General features: G+C 39.2%; 1 protein-coding gene across 1 annotated transcript in view; it reads right to left on the reverse strand.

Annotated features, from left to right (window-relative positions):
• Positions 1–431: 431 nt before the first annotated feature.
• Positions 432–20,646, reverse strand: part of LOC127418552 (collagen alpha-1(XXIV) chain-like) — a 149,145-nt gene continuing 128,930 nt past the window's right edge. The window contains exons 48-60 of the mRNA XM_051659129.1: positions 18,727–18,834; positions 18,291–18,398; positions 14,951–15,004; positions 14,471–14,533; positions 11,972–12,025; positions 11,789–11,824; positions 10,162–10,197; positions 9,716–9,742; positions 8,064–8,102; positions 5,928–6,096; positions 5,734–5,843; positions 2,307–2,513; positions 432–2,051 (exon numbers count right to left, since the gene is read on the reverse strand). Coding sequence (XP_051515089.1) covers positions 1,905–2,051; positions 2,307–2,513; positions 5,734–5,843; positions 5,928–6,096; positions 8,064–8,102; positions 9,716–9,742; positions 10,162–10,197; positions 11,789–11,824; positions 11,972–12,025; positions 14,471–14,533; positions 14,951–15,004; positions 18,291–18,398; positions 18,727–18,834 — 1,158 coding nt within the window. The 3' untranslated portion in view covers positions 432–1,904. The remainder of the gene's footprint in view (positions 2,052–2,306; positions 2,514–5,733; positions 5,844–5,927; positions 6,097–8,063; positions 8,103–9,715; positions 9,743–10,161; positions 10,198–11,788; positions 11,825–11,971; positions 12,026–14,470; positions 14,534–14,950; positions 15,005–18,290; positions 18,399–18,726; positions 18,835–20,646) is intronic.

A 20,646-nucleotide genomic window follows, 5' to 3' on the forward strand; every position in this document is an offset into this window, starting at 1 on the left:
ATCATCCATCCATCCATCCATCATTGTTCTATCATCCATCCACCGTTCTATCTATCTGTCTGTGTATCTATCTATCATCATCCACCATTCTATCTATCTATCTATCTGTTTGTTTGACTATCATCCATCCATCCACCGTTCTATCTATCTGTCTGTCTGTCTATCTATCTATCTATCCACCATTCTATCTATCTATCTATCCACCGTTCTATCTATCTATCTATCTATCTATCTATCTATGTATCTGTCTGTCATCCATCCATCCATTGTTCTATCTATCTATCATCTGTCTGTCGGTCTGTCTATCTATCTGTCTGTCTATGAAGAGTTTGTAAAGGTGTATTTAAAAAAAATTATTTAGACAATCATCACAAGAAAGAGCAATTTTATAGAAATAAATTGAAACACACTGACACATGAAAACATTGGGATTAAAACATATTTTATTTCATGTCAAAATGTAGTATTTACATTTATGTCTTCGTTTTATTTGTGTAAGCATATTTAATGACTTTATTTCTTTCCTGTAATCATAAATTAACAGGCGATACTTCCTAAGTGTGATCACGTGATCTAAATCTGGCCAATCACAGCTGCCAGAACACAACATAATCTCACCTATTTGTGTTTATATACAAATACATAAATCTATAACATAAATAAACATTTTATATCAAAATATACACATGGGAAAAAATAAAAATAAAACGACTAACTAACGGTGAATACTGCAGCACCATGAAGAAGACACATGACCCTAACTGAGACTCCACGATTATCTCGCAAGAGCACATTTTCATTACAAGCATGTTAATTCCAACTGTTAGATCTTGTGTATTTGCATATTTTTGTCATGTCCTGCACACACTTTCAATTGAACTTTCAACTGATTTCAAATTACACAATGTGACGTAACTAAAATTCTGTGTTCTGTGATTTCTTCGGGTTATCCGTGACATACTCGCCACATCTCTGAAAGGGTCACGAATGAGCTTTCTTCTTAATATAAAAAGTATATAAAGCCAATGTATAACATAACTTACCAACACACTGTTCATATAAATAAGGTTTGTTCTGATCGAAATAACCAAACGCAAATGTACAAAAGAAGACAACACAAAAAACTTTTTAAGGCCAGAAACATACTTTGCACAAGTACACAAACATGATTACTTGGGCAACGTGTTGTAAGCACGCGGTCCCTGAACATATTTATGGGTACACAAATGTTATTGTGCCGGTAAAAAACTCAGTACTCAAGGCGGCATTCGCGTATTTGCACTTTGTGAATTGCGGAAAAAAAATCGAAGGTGCGTATGTAGAAGCATTTGCGTTCACATACTTGCACATTAAGAATTGTGCTCTGACACATTTCGGAGCGTAATGACGCAAAAATTTTGTTTGCGTAGCTAGGAGTGTTTGCGTTCATGAACTTGCACATTAAGAATTGCGCTCTGAAATATTTTGGAACATAATGATGCAAAAAATCTAGTTTGCATAGCTAGAAGTGTTTGCGTTCATGTTCTTGCACTTTGTAAATTGCGCACTGATACATTACGGAATGTAATGACAAATAAAAATCGAGTTTGCGTTGCTAGAAATAATGCGTTCACATATTATTTCAGGTATTCCACAACACACTATAATCAACGGATTAAAAACAACAGTCTCTCGATATATGTTGCCGATATCTCTGGCTCTAGAAGAGCTCGCCTTGTTTCTTTACAGCGTTTGTTCTTCCATTAAAGTCAGCCGTATTCAAAACGAGGAGTTTCCTCTCAAGGTTTTTGAGACATCCCACCTACAGGACCTACACGAGAATGTGTTGTAGTAGCCCAGTTCACCAAACGACCTGATATCACGATCGACCATTAGAGCAAAAGTCCTTCAGTGATTTCACAGGCTCACAGGAAGCAGACAGGGCCCATTTCCAGATGTCGCTGGTCTGCGGGATGTGAGGGATGAAGACCTTGTATGCCTACGATGGGAAGCTGTTGAGTGACCTGGGTTTGAAACAGGAAGTGGGACTGATGCCAGCGACCGTCACTGATCTGTTAGGGGAAACAGAATGAGTCTAATCACTGATGCATTCAAGCACAATTATGGTATTCCCGTTTTTTGATTTTCTTTTGTTAGTGATTTGAACAAACCCCCAACCCTAAGATTTGAACTTGTAGTGTGTATCTGGTCCCACACCATTTGTGATCCAAACATGAATCACTTTCTAAAAAGTGATTTTTCACTTTCCCAGTTCTGATTCACATAAGTATTTAATTTTCATTTGGATTCAGATCACTCTTTTTCACCTCACAGTTGTCCAAAACCACGTCAGGTTTCAGAGGCGAGTTTTCCGAGAACACCTGACCATTCCAACCCCGGAACCTCAAGGCCTGTGGTGTCTCCATGACAACAGTCGTCGGGTCATTGTAGCAGTGGATGGAGATGGTCTGGGTTGCTGTGACGCTCAGCAAATGTAAAAACTTCATCTGGACTTTTCCGACATCAAACGGCGTCTGTGAATACAACAAAATTCGAACAATGTTACTCATCGAACACCGCAGCAACGACACCGACATCTTTACTTGCTGAGCTACCCAGTCCCCCCCGTGAGTCTGGAACTTAATATTAACGCAAAGTAAATTAGATCTGTATTCTTCTGACTTCTTTTTTTGCACTTTCACGTCCATCCATCCATACAAATGCCATGCCAATAATAATGAAAAGTTATTAAAATAGAATTAAAATAATGAACAGCAACAAGAAGAAACATTTGATCACCAGATAGAGATTACTATTTATAGCAATAAATGGTGTTGGCTCAACTTTACAAACACAATAAAATAATGTGTATTAATATTAACATTTTATATAGAGGATATATTGATTGGTTACAAGAAACCGCCTTACCCCTCGTGCTTGCAAAAAGCTTTTGCGTGAGAAAGTCGTGCCAAAAGTGTGAACGTGACTAAAGGGAAGTATATCAGATTAATTCTGGAAAATATTTTCGCCACAAACACAAGTCATTTATACTTTTGCAATAGTTTATTTTTACACATACAGACTGATTCGGCATGGTCAATCAGTTTTGCTGTTCATAACCGTTTCTGTGTTTGCATATCGCTGATTACAGGTCTGCAATGTTTTTGGCCGTGTTTAGGTGCATAATCAGTGCCAAAAGTGTATGCTTGGAAAAAAGAAAGTCAGAAAAATACAGATCAAATTAATTTTGTGTTAATATGAAGTTCCAGACTCAACACTCAACACATGAATTACATTTACATTTTTATATGTATGCATTTGGCTGACGCTTTTATCAAAAGCAACTTACAGTGCCCTTATTACAGGGACAATCCCCCTGGAGCAACCTGGAGTTAAGTGCCTTGCTCAAGGACACAATGGTGGTGGCTGTGGGGACCAAACCAGCAGTTTGCTTACCAGTTCGGTGTTTTAGTCCACTACACCACCACCACTCCGTTACATGTATGCAAAGCTTTAAAATACTGCGATTTTTTTCTTATGCTTGCAACTTGATTTACTCCTTTACAAAACATGATCAGGGGGCCTGGTAGCTCAACAAGTATTGACGCTGACTACCACCTCTGGAGTTGTGAGTTCGAATCCAGGGCCTGCTGAGTGACTCCAGCCAGGTCTCCTTAGCAACCAAATTGGCCCGGTTGCTAGGGTGGGAAGAGTCACATGGGGTAATCTCCTCGTGGTCGCTATAATGTGGTTCTCGCTCTCGGTGGGGCGCGTGGTGAGTTGTGCATGGATGCCGCGGAGAATAGCGTGAAGCCTCCACATGCACTAGGTCTCCATGGTAACACGCTCAACAAGCCATGTGATAAGATGTGTGGATTGACGGTCTCAGATGCAGAGGCAACTGAGATTTGTCCTCCGCCACCAGGATTGAGGCGAGTCACTACACCACCACGCGGACTTAGAGCACATTGGGAATTGGGCATTCCAAATTGGGAAGAAAAAGGGGAGAAAATCCCCCCTCCTCCCCCCCAAAAAAGGAAAATGATCCCTTTTTCACTCAGCAAACCCTGGATTTGAACTTGCAACTCCAGGGGTGGTAGTCAGCATCTTTTTAAATCATTATAATGGGAATTGTATTGGTTTTAATGGAAACTCTAATGGTCCCTTTGGGTTTCTACTGGCAATGTGTTGGCTTCTATTGGTGCTGTGTTTTGTCTGTGGATATCGTTAGGGACCAAAATATCAGTAATGAAAACCAATTCAAACCATTAAATCCTAATGGAATATGGCCCAAAACACTCTAAACTCGTAATCGTATTTGTTGTGGTAACAGTTAGAATTTCTAATGTTTGTTGTTGTTGTTGTTTTTTAAATATAAATCACACTATAATCACACTTGGCCATGCTGCGATTTGAGTGTGATTAATTACCATCTATTTCATACCAAATTTGTCAAATTCTGTGCAGTTCTGCGTTTAACTCCTAATACCATTTTTATGCAATTTTCCATTAATGGACTCCGCGTTTTCCACATCGCATTAATCATGGGGCCTGGGGCCTGGGGATGTACCGATATATCGGCTGCCGATATTTGTCGGCCAATTACTGACCAAATTAAAACCATCGGCATTTCGGTTATAAGCATGAAAACACTTATATGAAAAACCGATGGTTATTTATAATTAATAAATCCTGAAATAATAAAAGCCACAATATGTAGAAGGGTTGGCACTCCTAAGAACATGTCACATTTCATTTTTATTCATTCTTGTTCTCACGTTAATGTGGAAAAACAGCACTTACCTATAGGCTACATGATGAGGGAAACCATCCAAAACACTTTGAAACCAGCAGACTTTGACTTCTCAGACATCGGTATGATATCCATTACTGCTGCATGATTGATTGAATCAAGATTGAAATTGCAATATGGTCTTGCACGATTACTAAACCTTAAAAGGCTTTGTTTCAAAATAGTGTCTGCATTCAGCACTTCAGTCAGTGCTGTGTGAGCAAGCGGCACCCTCTAGTGGTCAGGACAAAATTATATACAGAATTTAAAAGGGGATTTTCCATGATGTGTTTGACATTTCCGTGGAATTAACAAACAAATACGTTGTATGAATTTGTGATGTTCTATCACATACAGTGTGTACGTGCAACATGTGAGTTCTGTTGTTTTGAACCGCAAAAACAGAAGTGCAATGTTTTAGAAGTACAAAATAGCCTTGTTTTCAGTCACCATGTTATCACATTTAGTTCGTTTTTGTATTTTTTAAAATATTTTTATCTTCTATTTATCTTTTATTGTGGCTCTCTTTAAAATGTTAGTCTGTGTTCAACAGATCAATCTATATTCTGTAGAAATTCTTTAATTATTATATTGTTAGAACTGTAAAAAAAAAAAAAAAAAAACTTTAGTACGTAATTTTTAAGTAAAACCATGCTATGATGAATAAACAAGGTGAGTGGCAAAATATAGGTATTTGTATCGGCCTATCGTTTTTTGTTAAAATGGGTATCGGCCAAAAATGTTCATATGCATCCCTAATAAGGCCTATTTAACTAATCAGAAATAAGTGCAAAATGTACAAAAATAACTTTTCAAAAAATATTTTCCAATAAATTCTACAAGCTCTACTTTTGATGTAAACCGATTTGAGTGTTTAGTGGCCCCAAACAGCATTTGCATACTCAAGTCTCTCAAGTCGCTGAATTAGATAAGAAAACATGAAAGCATGTGGACCACAGTACCTTATCTGTGGTAAACGGTCGTAAGCAGGTCTGTCCACCTGCAGTGAAGTTACAGAACACCTGGATGGCGTCTGATGTGCAGCCGAGGTTCGGATCAATCCAGAACATTCCTGATCAACACAAACACCACAAACAATATCAATGAGCTGCAGAAAGGAATCAATGAATGGATGGATGAATGATGTTGTTCTCACCATCAGTCATCTTGTGTCGGCAGTCGAGCAGATCTTTACAGAAGCGTGCAGGGTTTTCTCGTGTTCCCAGCGGTGTTTTCATGCTGTTAATGACGCTGTTCAGATACTGCAGAGTTTTGAAGATCTCAGTGTTCTGACTGGCCACAGACCCATCTGTGTTCTGATAACTCTGAAGAATAACAGAGAAGACACCAGAACATCAGACTCTTCGCACGAAAGAGTTAACACAAAAAAAGCCCCGGCCGAATGTCATGACAAAGGCTTCACCACAGATGCGAATCGCTGACAGTGACGCCTGTTCCAATTTCATCCGACATCCTTTATTGCACAAAGTCTCACACCACATGAACACACAACACGTTTATTGACTTAAAAAAGACTTTTTGTAGTCAAAATGATTCACAAATGCTTAGTGATATATAAATATAGCTTCAAAGAGAGAACTTTGCTAAGGATTGTTTGTTTTGGACATTTTGCAATGTCGAATCTTTCTGTTTTTATGAAATGAAATAACATTGTAAGAAAGAATTCTGGCAGATTATTTCATATCTTCTGCTTTTGCAGAAAGCACATTCTTTCCTCATCAAGTTTAGTTATTCTTCATTCACGATCACGAGCGAACAGCCAAATCGCTGGAAAATTGGAAATGTGCAGGGGGAAAAAAACTATTTTAAATCCGTTTTGATTATTGTTAATACACACTTTAGGGGGCCTGGGTAGCTCAACGAGTAAATACGCTGACTACCACACCTGGAGTCACGAGTTCGAGTGACTCCAGCCAGGTCTCCTTAGCAACCAAACTGGCCCGGTTGCTAGGGAGGGTAGAGTCACATGGGGTAACCTCCTCGTGGTTGCTATAATGTGGTTCTCGCTCTCAGTGTGGTGCGTGGTGAGTTGCGCATGGATGCCGCGGAGAATAGCGTGAAGCCTCCACACGCGCTACGTCTCTGTGGTAACGCACTCAACAAGCCACGTGATGTGCGGATTGATGGTCTCAGACGGGGAGCAACTGAGATTCGTCCTCCGCCACCCGGACTGTGGCGAGTCACTACGCCACCACGAGGACCTAGAGCACATTGGGAATTGGGCATTCCAAATTGGGGAGAAAATGGGAGAAAATAAAAATAAAAATCACACTTTAAACCGAAATGCATCTGTATCTATCCTAAAAATACACAAAAGCAATTTTTTTTAATTTGTTTTTGGTTGATACGGCAAAGATGTTGGTAATAGCATTAGGAAACATTACTTTTAAAAACTGATGCATTACCATTATTGCATTACTCTAAAAGTAATTCATTACTGTATGTTGCTTCATTACTTATTAAGGCTAATTTTGTTATTTAATTCACTGTTTTTGTACTGATTTTCTTTGTCTTATTATTATTATTATTATTATATCCGAACCCAGGTGGCACTATAATAAGCAATTTTACGTTTTCACCGAAATCTTCACAACCGTATGGGCAAAAATAAAAATTAGCAGATTTTAAGTAATTTGCGAAAAAAAACATGTATTTCCTTATAATGTATATCCATTTCATTTCCGTCTATAATAGTTTTTTGAAAGAGATTTTAATTAGTCAAATCAAAGATATAGGCTGATCAGTGAATTTGGGCCATGAACAAAGCATTCATTGTCTTATATCATCTAAACGATTTGACCATTTTTTTATCACAAGGGTCTCTAGATGATACACACAAAAATTTATGTGAATCCGACTGACGATCTAGGAGGAGTTCCACACGTTTAAATTTAATACGGAAATGTGCGTTATCTCCATATACAAGTCCGCAAACACCATACCTGACAAAAAATCTAGTGTACTTAATAATGAAAATACTTTTTTTGTCAAATTGCTTTGACCCCTACAATTGCTGCTTGCAGCTATATTCTTTTGTTAGTTTTCCTCAAACTCTTCCAGGAAAACATATGCAATTTGTTTTATCATAATGCGAGCAATCTAGCTTTGTTGCTCACTTGTGATATAGTAAGGCACATGTACTCTGTAGGCTTACGAGATCATGTTAAAGTTTGAATAGTATTTTTTAGTTAATCAGTTGAAGCAACTTAAATATTATGATGTGGATGAGTTGCATGTTAAGATGCTGTTAACATCCAGCGCAGTATTTTACCTCCAGATGAAGACTGGCAACATTCACATTGATGCGTATCTGTGGGTCGAGAAAAAGACAAACAAACCATCAAACCACAATGAATAGTGTCCTTGAAGTTTATGTTTACAGAGTTCATGTTTATTTAAAATGGCATGCAATAAGGCAATACCCAGAAAGCATTTGTCAAAGATTTCCCTTCTAAAGGGCAAACAGAAAACAAATGCTCATAACTTTTAGAAAAAAATAAGTTGGGTTAATTGCATGGATTAATTTGATAGAAAACCCTCTGAAATAAGAACAAAAATATTTTCTGAATAAACTCTTCAAATAGTAGTTGCCAAAAGTGTGATAAGGGGTGTAACGATCCATCTATCCGATCACCAACGATGTGATGTCATCGATTCAGCGGGTAAACATCCATGTCTATTTTTTTTTAGATGCACCTTTATTTTGACATTCTCATGCCAGCCATGTCCATATGCATTTCCGTGAGGCGATGCAGCAACCTTATGATATTCATCTCGCTTTATAAGCACTAAATATGCTTCTCATATGGGACACAGATGTGCGCGGAGTGAGTGAAGTTGCGTTTTGGTCTATCCGCGTGCACGGGCCAACAGGGCTGCGAGCTCCGGTGACAGGATAGTGCAGAGCCGATCACATGCGCGACTAAATCGGGCTTCACTCGATATCGTGGTGCATTTAAATTCTACATGACTATTTTCTACTTTAATGCACTATGGAGCAATTCAACCATGTCAAACGGCTGAACAGCCGTGATATTCTGAACAACACTGACGAGGGAAAGAGAAAACACCTGCCCTACACCAACATCAATTACAAGACTCACATCTTCATATCAACACCCTTACCAACATTTATCACAGTAAACTGTAACAGGATTTTTTCAAAACAACTGTGAAAGTTGTAGCCAAGAAAACTTGCTTGACAGTTGTAGAGATGACAAATTAGAGAGCTCAATAAGATATTCAAATGATATTTTGGTTGCATTTGTGAGATTAGAAATGTAATTGATTGTGTAAAATAGGCACATGATATACTAATATCGATCGCGGACCCCTGAATCGAATCGAAATTGCATTGCGGCAGACTTTGAGGTGTTGGGAAACATTGGATCGCTGGCAAAGAGAATCGATACAAGATTGTATCATGATGAAACTTGCAATTTACACCCCTATTAGTGATTAGCCACCATAGTTTGTCATGACACTTTTTGAGGAATATTTCAGGATCTACACATTATATTACGTTGAGTGTGGGCTTGTTTGATTCAGAATCGTCTACTGTTGGTTGCGATATGCCATTTTCTACATCATGTTTATTTTTCATGAAGTAATCAAGCAAAATCTGATGAATGTTTTGTTTATCCGTTTATTATACATGTGGATTTCACACACTTAAACTCACTGTAGTTTGGTCTCTGAGCGAAACTATTTTGCTCGTTGTATTCTACTAATCAAGACCTTTCCAATGATATATCACATGGCTATGTGATCTTTTTGATCTTTTTACTGGTTCTAAATATGATTGTTGTGATCATAAATGAGCAAATTATGAAAATGGAACAGTTCTAATTTTTTGTCAGCAAATTTAAAAGCAGTATTTTAAAATTGGTCAGATCAGCTACATTAATTGTAAAGATGTCTTACCGATGGGCCGGGTGAACCTGGAGGCCCCTGACAGAAAAACACAGAAAACAAGAACACGATTCCACTGCATCTCACATCACTATAAACATTCATATTTCATTATATCTCAATCAAACTGCACTGCGTTAATTATAAAAGCTACATAACCAGTCTGGGCCATTAGCACTATTAACTAGATTTGTAAATGTTTGCCTGTGTAAAACCCAACACCACAATTCTAGGGTGGTTGCCAGGGTGTTGCTATGAGGTTGCTAAGGTGGTCTAAATTTTTAATACATTACAATGCAGTTGCTAGGGTTTCTTACTGGCCCAAATCCAAAGAGTCCACCTTCAAGACTCTATAATATTCTTTAGGATTAACACTATTAGGGCATGTTGGCATCATTACAACAGAATAAACTAAATATATAAAGTATATAACAGTATATTGATTTAGTATAACATACCTGTGGCCCTGGACTGCCCTGTGGCCCCTGCGGCCCCTGAAAACAACAAATCAGAGGTTTTAATCATCTGAATGTCATACGTTTACAATCACTCATCCAAAGCAACTTAAAGTGAACGTTTTTACTACAGGTTCAGTTCCCTTGAAGTCGTTCATGGGGTTTGAACCTACAACATTTCAGTTTCTAGCTCGGATGTTTGAACACAGCACTCTGACTGAGGTCAGTCTGATTAGGCTTAATGTGAAAGTGTATTTGAATGGGATTATTGTCTTTGCGGTTGGGAAAATGCCAAGTCTCTACACCAACTTGGTCAATAAATAAAGCAGCATTATAATTGGGATGACTTTACGTAAACTGCCACAATAAATGAACATTATCCAAAGTCATTTGGGGTTTTTGTGAAAGTCCACTTGATTTAAAAGCTTGAACAAAGAGAAAATACTTGGCAATCGTGTTTGAGCTCTGAGGAAAGAATCTTTGCAGATAGTTTGTATGAAGTGTTATCGCCCCCAGAGGTCAGAGTGTGTACTGCACCCAGCAGATCCTGTCTCTGTTATCTCCTCACAAAAGTTTCGACACTCATTCTTTTTTTCTTTTTTTTTTTTGATTTTCTCCCCTTTTCTCCCCAATTTGGAATGCCCAATTCCCAATGCACTCTAAGTCCTCGTGATGGCGTAGTGACTCGCCTCAATCCGGGTGGCGGAGGACGAATCTCAGTTGCCTCCGCGTCTGAGACCGTCAATCCGCGCATCTTATCACGTGGCTTTTTGAGTGCGTTACCACGGTGACATAGCGCGTGTGAAGGCTTCACGCTATTCTCCACGGCATCCAAGCACAACTCACCACGTGCCCCACCGAGAGCGAGAACCACATTATAGCGACCACGAGGAGGTTACCCCATGTGACTCTACCCACTCTAGCAACCGGGCCAATTTGGTTGCTTAGGAGATTCGAACTCGCGACTCTAGGGGTGGTAGTCAGCGTCAATACTCTACCCAGGCCCCCCGACACTCATTCTTTATTATTACGATTTTCCTCATTTTGTAATAAAAGTTAAGTTGCATTTTGTATAGATTACAACTCTGCACACTCTCATGACTCGTGCACATATCTGGACGCTTGTTGACTGCTTTTCCTTCACTATCTGCTCCAACTCAACCAGTTAAAAAATTATTATTAAAATTGTAGTTTTGTAAACTAAGTCATAAGTAGGCACAATTTATATTTGTCTATGAAACAAATTTCAAGCATTTTAGCAAAAGCCTTTAGATCAAAAAGTTTTTAAGATCACAAGAAGCATACATTCAGTCAAGTGTTGTCCAAACGTTTGACTGGTAGTGTACATAATGATGTGTGTGAATGTTTATCTTCACTGGGTCTCATACTCGCCGTGTGAGGGCTGTTTTGTCTTTGAAGAGTGTGAGTAGTTTATATACACACACACACGACTCAAACTCTCTCTTTACATGTAGTTATTTTGGGAATATTGTCCTCAGCAGTGGAACAATTGTGTGATGAATCTTCAATCATTCATCTTTAAGCAGTTTTTGCTTTTAAAAAACTAATCTGAGAGCAGATTGAACAGCCCTGTGAAATATCACATGATTCACTAAAGCACATATCTTACCATCTCACCACGGCTTCCTTTAGGTCCTCTGGGACCCTGAGAAACAAAACCATGACAGAAGCAGTTTTACTATCTGACTTTTGTCTTGCAGGACTGTAAATCAAGCAATACCCAAACCAAACATCTCATTAATAAACACAATAATGAAACGCAACATTCAAATATCATAAAAGAGTGACTTACAGGTTTTCCCTCTGGACCGATCATTCCCACAGGACCTACAGGACCAGAGAAACCCTGAAACACACACCAACACATCGGTGCCAACATCACAGGACTGGGTGGATATATGGCATGAGATGAGATTAAATGAGAAGGAGATTATATGAGACAAGAAATAAGATGAGATGTGAAGAGATGGAAGAGAACAATCAAAAAAGGGATGAAAAGAGACAGTAAAGGGATGAGACGAGGTGAGAAGAGATGAAACGAGAAGAGATTGAAGAGAAGAAATAAAGACAAAAAAGGGACGAGAAAGAGATGATACAAGACGAGATCAGATGAAAGAGTGGAAACAAAAGAAGAGAGGGCTGAAAAGAGATGAGGTAAGTATAAATAGAATAAATGGATGAAAAGGGATGAGAAAGAGATGAGATGAAACGAGATGAGAAGAGAAAAACTTAGGAGTAACAGATGAGACGAGATGATATGAGACAAGAAATGAGACAAGACAAGATGTGAAGAGGCAGAAGAGAATAAAAAAGAGAGGGCCAAAATACGACAGGAAAGAGATGATATTATATGAGACAAGATGAGATGAGACGACAAGAAACGGAAGAAAAGAAACAAAAGAAGGGCTGAAAGAGACAAGAAAGAGGTGAGATTACATGAGACAAGATGAGCAGTGAAGGGAGAAAGTCATTCATGCAAGAGGAGCAAAGGAAAGAAATAAAAAAGAAAGGGATGAAAAGAGACAAGAAAGAGATGAGACAATATGAGACGTGAAGAGAAGAAACAAGAGTGGAAGAAAACGAGACAAGAAAGAGATGAGATGAGACGAGACGATACAAATTGTGATGAGAAGAAAAGGAAGAGAAGAAACAAAAGAAGAGAGGGCTGAAAAGAGACGAGAGAGAAAGATGAGATGAGAGAAGACAAGGTGAGAAGAGAAAAAATGAAAGGAAAGTGGGACAAAAAATATTTCTTATCTCTTCTTGTCTCATCTCAGGAAAGAGAAGAGATGAGACAAGATGAGATGAGATGAGATAAGAAATAAATGGAAAAGAAAAAATCAAAGAGAAGGACGAAAAGGGACGAGAAAGAGATGAGATGATAAAAGATGGAAGATAAGAAAAAGATGATGGCCTAAAAGAGACAAGAGACAAGACAAAATGAGAGGGAGAAACAGATGAAATGAGACGAGATGATATGAGACAAGAAATGAGACAAGACAAGATGTGAAGAGAGGGCCGAAAAGAGACAGGAAAAGATGACAAGATGAGAAGAAACGAAAAAGAAGAAACAAAAAAAGGGCCGAAAAGAGATGAGAAGGAGATGAGATGAAATGAAATGATACGAGATGAAAAAAAAATGGAAGATAAGAAAAAGAAGATGGCCTAAAAGGGACAACAGATGAGACAATGAGGAGAAACAGATGAGATGAGACGAGATGATATGAGACAAGAAATGAAACAAGACAAGATGTGAAGAGACAGAAGAGAAGAAAAAAGAAAAGAGGACCGAAAAGAGACAGGAAAAGATGAGACAAGACAAGATGAGAAGAGACGAAAGAGAAGAAACAAAAAAAGGGCTGAAACTAAATTAGAAATAGATGAGATGACATGAGACAAGATGAGAAGAGACAATATGAGACGTGAAGAGATAGAAGAGAAGAAACAAGAGTGGAAGAAGATGAGACGATGAGATGAGATAAGACGATATGAAATGTGATGAGAAGAGATGAGAAAGAGATTCGATGAGACAAAATTAGATGAGGAAGTGACGAGATGAAAAGAAGAGAAGAGACGAAATGAGATGAAGAGGCAATAAAAGACAGAGAAACGAGACAAGACGAGAAGAGGAGAAGAGATGAGACAGGACGAGACAATGAGGAGGAGATACAAGATGAGGAGAGGGCCAAAAAGAGAAAAGAAAGATGAGATGAGATGAAAAGAGACGGAAGAAAGGAAAGAAGAGAGGACTGAAAAGAGACGAGAAAGAGATGAGCAGAGATGAGATGATATGAGACAAGATGAGATGGGAAACAAATAGACAAGACGAGACAAGAAGAGGCAATAAAAGAAGAGAGGAATGAGACAAGATGAGAAGAGAAGGAGAAGAGATGAGACGATGAGGAGATCAAAGAGGAGAGGGCAGAAAAGAGACAAGAAAGAGATTAGAAGAGATAAGATGATACGAGACAAGAGGAGAGGAAATGGAAAAAAGAAATGAAAGAGAGGGCTGAAAAGAGACGAGAAAGAGATGAGACAATATGAGACGAGAAGGATGAGATGATACAAGTAGAAGAGGCAAAACGAGACAAGAAGAGGCAATAAAAGACGAGAGGAATGAGAAGACGAGAAGAGAAGGAGAAGAGATGAGACAATGAGGAGAAGATACAAGACGAGGAGATCAAAGAGGAGAGGGCCAAAAAGAGACAACAGGTGATGAGACAAGATAGAGAAGTGATGAGACAAAGAGATAAAAGGAGAGAGGGGGTTGTGGAGACAGGGCGAGACTCACCAGAACACCAACTGGGCCTTTGGGTCCAGGAATACCGGTCAGCCCCAGATCTCCATTTGGTCCCTGAAACACAGCAAAAAGATCCATTTAATAACCAGATTCCAGAATTGATATTAAAAAACAAATACATTTTTAGATGTTGACTGAAAATGGCAATTTGTACGTTTGCCAGTAGGAGGAGCATGGTCTTGTGTTTGTGAACACACATTTGAAACGAGCACAGCAGTGTACACGAATATTAAACATAAGTGGCTGGAGTTTATCTGAGTGCACTCAATAGTCCTTGATGAACGTATATCTTCTTTGCCATGTTTTATGTTCTATACTGGATGATGTTCCTTACTGTAAATGTTTTCATATCAGCAGTGCCTATTTAAATAGCATCTGGGCAACTCTTCACCCTGTTGCAAACCAGTCTAAGAATCTGGCCTTGCACATTTCAGATGTGACTGAAGGGTATCGCAGGAATTGAATACTAACCTTTGGTCCTGGAAAACCCTGGAGTCCTCTCATACCGGCATCTCCCAGCACACCCTGCAGGAAATAGCACACGCCAACATGACTGACGTTCCCTCAAAGTAGTCAATCAGAAAAAGTAGGTCAAGATCCAGACCATAATCCAGCCTAAAGACAACTTCCTGCATCTTCTGTATTCCTAGACACTCTATGGCCCATTTAATGCCTCAACACACACCAGGAGGTTCTGTCATATTTCTCTTTGCCTTTTCAACATGATTTAACCTTCTGTACAGACACAAACACACACTATGGATCGCTTCCATCTGAATTATGTCTTTAAGAGGGAATTCTACTGTATGTTAACATCTACAATCCCTCCACTCCAGTCTGGCACACGCACAGTCCACTCACTCAAGGGCTGTAAGGTGATATTCCCTCCCTGTACGCTTGGAATGCCAGTTCTGTTTGGGCTTTATTGTCTTTTCCAGAGTTATATAAGAAAATGGAGCACCTCGCTGGTCCCATGTTTACCCAAATTATCTCCTTACATTCCTCAAGACTTCCCGGGCACTTACATAACCCCTCTTGGTCAGATCCTTTCTCGTCTGTCTGGAAAAGTCTAAGGAATGCCTTTGCAATTAATTTACATCTTCCTCACGCCTTAGCAGAAGTGTGAACGGTCACGTTTGGTGCAGTAAGATACTTCAAGAGGTGGACAAGAGGAGCAACAAAACTCAGTCGTATGAGGTTCACTGGACATTTTAATCCAAGACCAGGCCTGCTTTCAGTCCAAGAAAGAGCACCTGGATTTAGAAAACTCCTACCACAAGGACAGAATCAGTTATTATCCAATACCACTTTTTTTTTTTTTTTGGCGTATTCGACTCAAATCCATTTTGTTTTTATGTCTTGTGTTTAGAATGTTGGTCTTCATCATGGGATGCTTCAGGCTTCTTAACTAGGTTAACCAGCATCATGACAAAGACCATGCAGTTTCAGCACCAGACCAGCGAAAACCAGACTGGGTTGGCATGGAAATTCATAGTGGTCTAAGCTGGAGGGAACAGCAAAAACCACATGAAATAGTGAATGAATCAATGAGTATGTATGAATGTAATATACAGTAATGCCTCCTCAAATGACTCTTTGAATCATAGTTTTGAATTGACTCATTGAAAATAACAGTTTGAACAAAGTCACAGAAATTAATCTATCTTTCCAACTCGAAACACCATTTTTGTCATGAGCAAAGTAATCTAATTCCAAAGTAAAAAGTAATCAAATTATATTTTGGCCAAAAAGTAGTGTAACCAATTACAGTTTAAATTCGTGCGATTACACAAATTACAGTTACTCAGTTTCAGTTACAAAGTTAATTACATTACTTGGGTTACACATACTTCTGAAATAATATAAAAGTGGAATTATATTAATATGTATTTCTGTGACAGCTGAAGGGCGTGCGCCATCTAACGAGCCATTCCCTGCGTCTGAAATAGTTTACTGTACAGGTATGCACTGTATTTGATTAATGACGCATTTCTTGGCCTGTAAAACAGCACGTTTTTTTAGGTTTTCAGGTCAGTAGTATAGAATAGATTCCAGACATACTTCATCCGGGAACATGGGCATTGTCCCGTGACCTGAATATATGATGTAATAACATCAACTGCAAAAATAACTTACTTTTACTTATAATTGATTCTGGTTTTGTAAAACACCAGAGTACCATTTCAACACAAGAAAAAACGTTCTTTGTATTTATCACACGCGTCTCTAGAATACTCGTTTCTGATTGGTCAATGGCGCCATCTAGCGGTCTGATAATTCTGAGTAACAACCGCACATCCGGGGAATATGTCATATCTGTAAATCAACACTGTGCGATCTCTACAAGCTAATAAAATAATTTCAACTCGAATATTTCATGTCCATTTATTTATTTATTTAGCAAGAAGCCTTGTAATAAGTTGGATAATGAGTCAGACGGTTATTTTCACTAAATAAACACCAGCAGAACTCGGCTATTCCATAATTTCAATGCAAATCAGTATATTATGTACATTTATTTATTTATCTGGTTGTAAGCTGTATAATAAGCGTCAGGGTTCTGATCATCCTGTAAGGGTTTATTTTGCCATAACAACTGGCTAACTGTACATTATCCCTTACATTTAGCACTTACAGTTAAAAAGAGCCATCTGACTCACGGTTCTCCGCTGTTTTTTTTTAATCTAGCATTCGAGGTGGCCTGAGTAGCTCAGCGAATAAAGACGCTGACTACCACGCCTGGAGTCACGAGTTTGAATCCAGAGTGACTCCAGCCAGGTCACCTAAGCAACCAAATTGGCCCAGTTGCTAGGGAGGTTAGAGTCACATGGGGTAACCTCCTTGTGGTCGCTATAATGTGGTTCTTGCGTGGCGAGTTGTGCGTGGATGCCGCGGACAATAGCGTGAAGCCTCAACATGTGCTACATCTCCGCGGTAACACGCTCAACAAGCCACGTGATAAGATGCGGGAATTGACGGTCTCAAATGTTGAGGCAGCTGAGATTCATCCTCTGCCACCCGGATTGAGGTGAGACACTACGCCACCACAAGGAATTAGAGCACATTGGGAATTGGGCATTTCATATTGGGGAGAAAAATAAAATCTAGCATTCGAACGTGACCTCCTAAACTCTGAAGGATTATGAGATAATAAAGTGTTCAGCTGATCTGCACTTCAGAGTCTCGCCAGAAATACCAGGTCATCTGGGTATTTTTAGCTTACTGTTTCATGTCTATTGAGGATTCAGACAAACTACACCATTGGCAACTCTTTTTGTCATACTATATAGTTGGGAAGAATGCATATTTAGATGCATCAATTGTAAGAGTTTACATTTAACATTTAAGTGCTTTTATAAAATTATAAGCTTCACATTTCCGTGTTTAAACCCTCCAGAATTTGGCCCCATTCATGCCCATTGTAAGTGCCTCAATGTACCTCGATTTTTGCTTTTTTAAAGAAAAGGAGGGACGATACATTTTTGTGGTAATCAATATTATGCCACAAATGCTGTCGATTGAGCTTAACTTGTATTGAACTCAGAATATTCCTTTAATGCAATAAAACGCTTGCAAGATTTATTAAGTTGACAGATACATTTGTGAAATATGTTGTCAATGTTCAATATATTGCCCAACCCTACTGCAGTACCGGCTGAATATTTGCCACACATATTTGGCACTCCAAGAGAATACCATGGTATTACATGTCCACACAACCATGGAAATACACAGTAAATCAATGTGACTGACAGAGAGGTGGTTGATGGGAGGTTGAGTATACACACATTTGTGAAATTATGACACTCACTGGCTCTCCTTTGGCACCTTGCTCTCCTTTTGTGCCTTGGTCTCCGGTCGCCCCCTCCATCCCTTTTACGCCCACTGGTCCTCTGTCACCCGGTAAACCCATCTCACCCTGCAGACACCACAGAGGTCAGGGTCAGGATGAGAAGGGGACTACTGGTTAAGAGGTCGGCTATTATTGAAATGAAATACTGGAATATTATTGGAATAATTTTCAGTATATACTGTGCACTGCCTACTCATTTTTAAGTGAAACAGCATGCAGTGCGCAACAATGTATCATCACATTGCTTGTTGACTGCAGTTATCATCTCAGTAATAAAAACTGATACTTTGCATTTTTTTTTTTTCAGTTTTGTGTAAGCATGTACATTGTGTTCAGAAAAGTACCAAATAGCCATTGAGGTAGAATAGAAGTAAATTAGAGAGGACAAAATGACCTTTAGCCCCTCTGGTCCTCTCTCTCCAACGACACCAGGAAGCCCGAGCTCACCACGTGGACCAGGAAGTCCCGCCCTCCCCTCTAGACCTGTATCACCACACTGACCCTGCAAACACATCGATCAAAGCAACAGCCAATCAGAGTTCAGTATGGTCCAGAAACAGCTTTCTAAAGATCAAAGATATTCCACAGAAATGCAATATGATCTTGTAGCGAAATTATACTGAATCCAAAACCATTTTCAGCACAGTTTGCTGTAAAAGTGGTTTGATATAAAAAAAAAAAAAAATTTAAAAAAAAATAAATAAATAAAAGAATGATTCAGCACACATGGATGTACAGCTGGTGTCACAATGCCAACACAAATTCCTGCCAGTTTTTTTTTGTGTATAATTGTTGGATCTCACCTCATTTGGCACTCGCCTACATACACATAACCTTTTATTGAATGTCGCCCAAAGGCAGCTCTAATGATCCTTCAACATTCATTCCTGCAGTAAACGTACAGAATTTATACACAGCTGCGTGGAAAAAAAGCATAAATCATTCTAAATGAAAGACACGCATGAACGCGCCAAATGCTGCTTTCAGCTGAATCAGCAAAACATCTGGACGATCGGCAAACATTTAAAATCACCAGCAAACTGACTTACGTAACTGTGTGTTTAAGATACAAAAAGAAAACATAACTGATTGAATCCGTGCGATCTTTATCCGTTAATCACAAGTTAACCGTTAGGCTCGTTTCTGAGGATTCCGTAAATCCCAAAAACATGGAAGATGCAACAACAATATTGCGAGATATTTTCAACGACAGTACTGTACGAATTACATCTGTTTACTGATTACTGTTTACTCAACAGGCAAACATAAGCAAGCTGGCAAAGCAATGCAACGCAATGAAAGCTAGAATGTACCAGGCAAAGAAAGAGTAGCATTAATTTACACTTTGCCATTAAAATTTCAATGAAATCACGTACAAAGCCACAGCTGTTAAACACATACAAAGACAATCGATTTTAATTGAATCCTCAAAGCAAGATCTGAATATTACACCATGGCAAAACATCTGGCCAATCTGCAAATATTTACTGGTAGAAAAAGCCACAAACACCTTAAAACTGATTTGCAAAACTGTGAATTCATTCAACAGATGGCCGTTATGTGCAGTATAGAAAAAATTATCGTAACTGACGGAACGTGCCAATGCAGATCAGTCTTACAGAGAAAAACGATGCTGCCGACGTTTATCAGTGCACCACCAAAACGCCACTAGCTTCGACATGTAAGTCAACATGAAATCAAAACTGATTTCCTATTTCCTATTTTGTTTTTCTCCCCTTTTTCTCCCAATTTGGAAAGTCTAATTCCCAATGCTCTCTAGGTCCTCATGGTGGCGTAGTGACTCGCCTCAATCCGGGTGGCGGAGGACGAATCTCAGTTGCCTCCGCGTCTGAGACCGTCAATCCACGCATCTTATCACGTGGCTCGTTGAGCGCGTTACCATGGAGACATAGCGCGTGGAGGCCCACGTCATCCACCGCGGCATCTACGCATGACTCACCACGTGCCCCACACAGAGTGAGAACCACATTATAGCGACCACAAGGAGGTTACCCCATGTGACTCTACCCACCCTAGCAACCGGGCCAGTTTGGTTGCTTTTGGAGTCACTCAGCACGCCCTGGATTCAAACTCGCGACTCCAGATGTCGTAGTCAGCATCTTTACTCGCTAAGCTACCAGGCCCTCCTATTTCCTATTTTAATACATGTTTCTGGTCTTATTGTGAAGGATTAATCAGTGCATGTTTTTCGAAATAAAAATTCCAAATTTAATAACTTGCTCCGCCTCTGAAACGACTTTCCTTTTTGGCTGACGTCACCAATCTCTCTTATCTTTTAAGACAAGATCCCTAT

The sequence above is a fragment of the Myxocyprinus asiaticus genome, chromosome 28 (assembly GCF_019703515.2).
Source record: "Myxocyprinus asiaticus isolate MX2 ecotype Aquarium Trade chromosome 28, UBuf_Myxa_2, whole genome shotgun sequence".
Taxonomy (NCBI): domain Eukaryota; kingdom Metazoa; phylum Chordata; class Actinopteri; order Cypriniformes; family Catostomidae; genus Myxocyprinus; species Myxocyprinus asiaticus.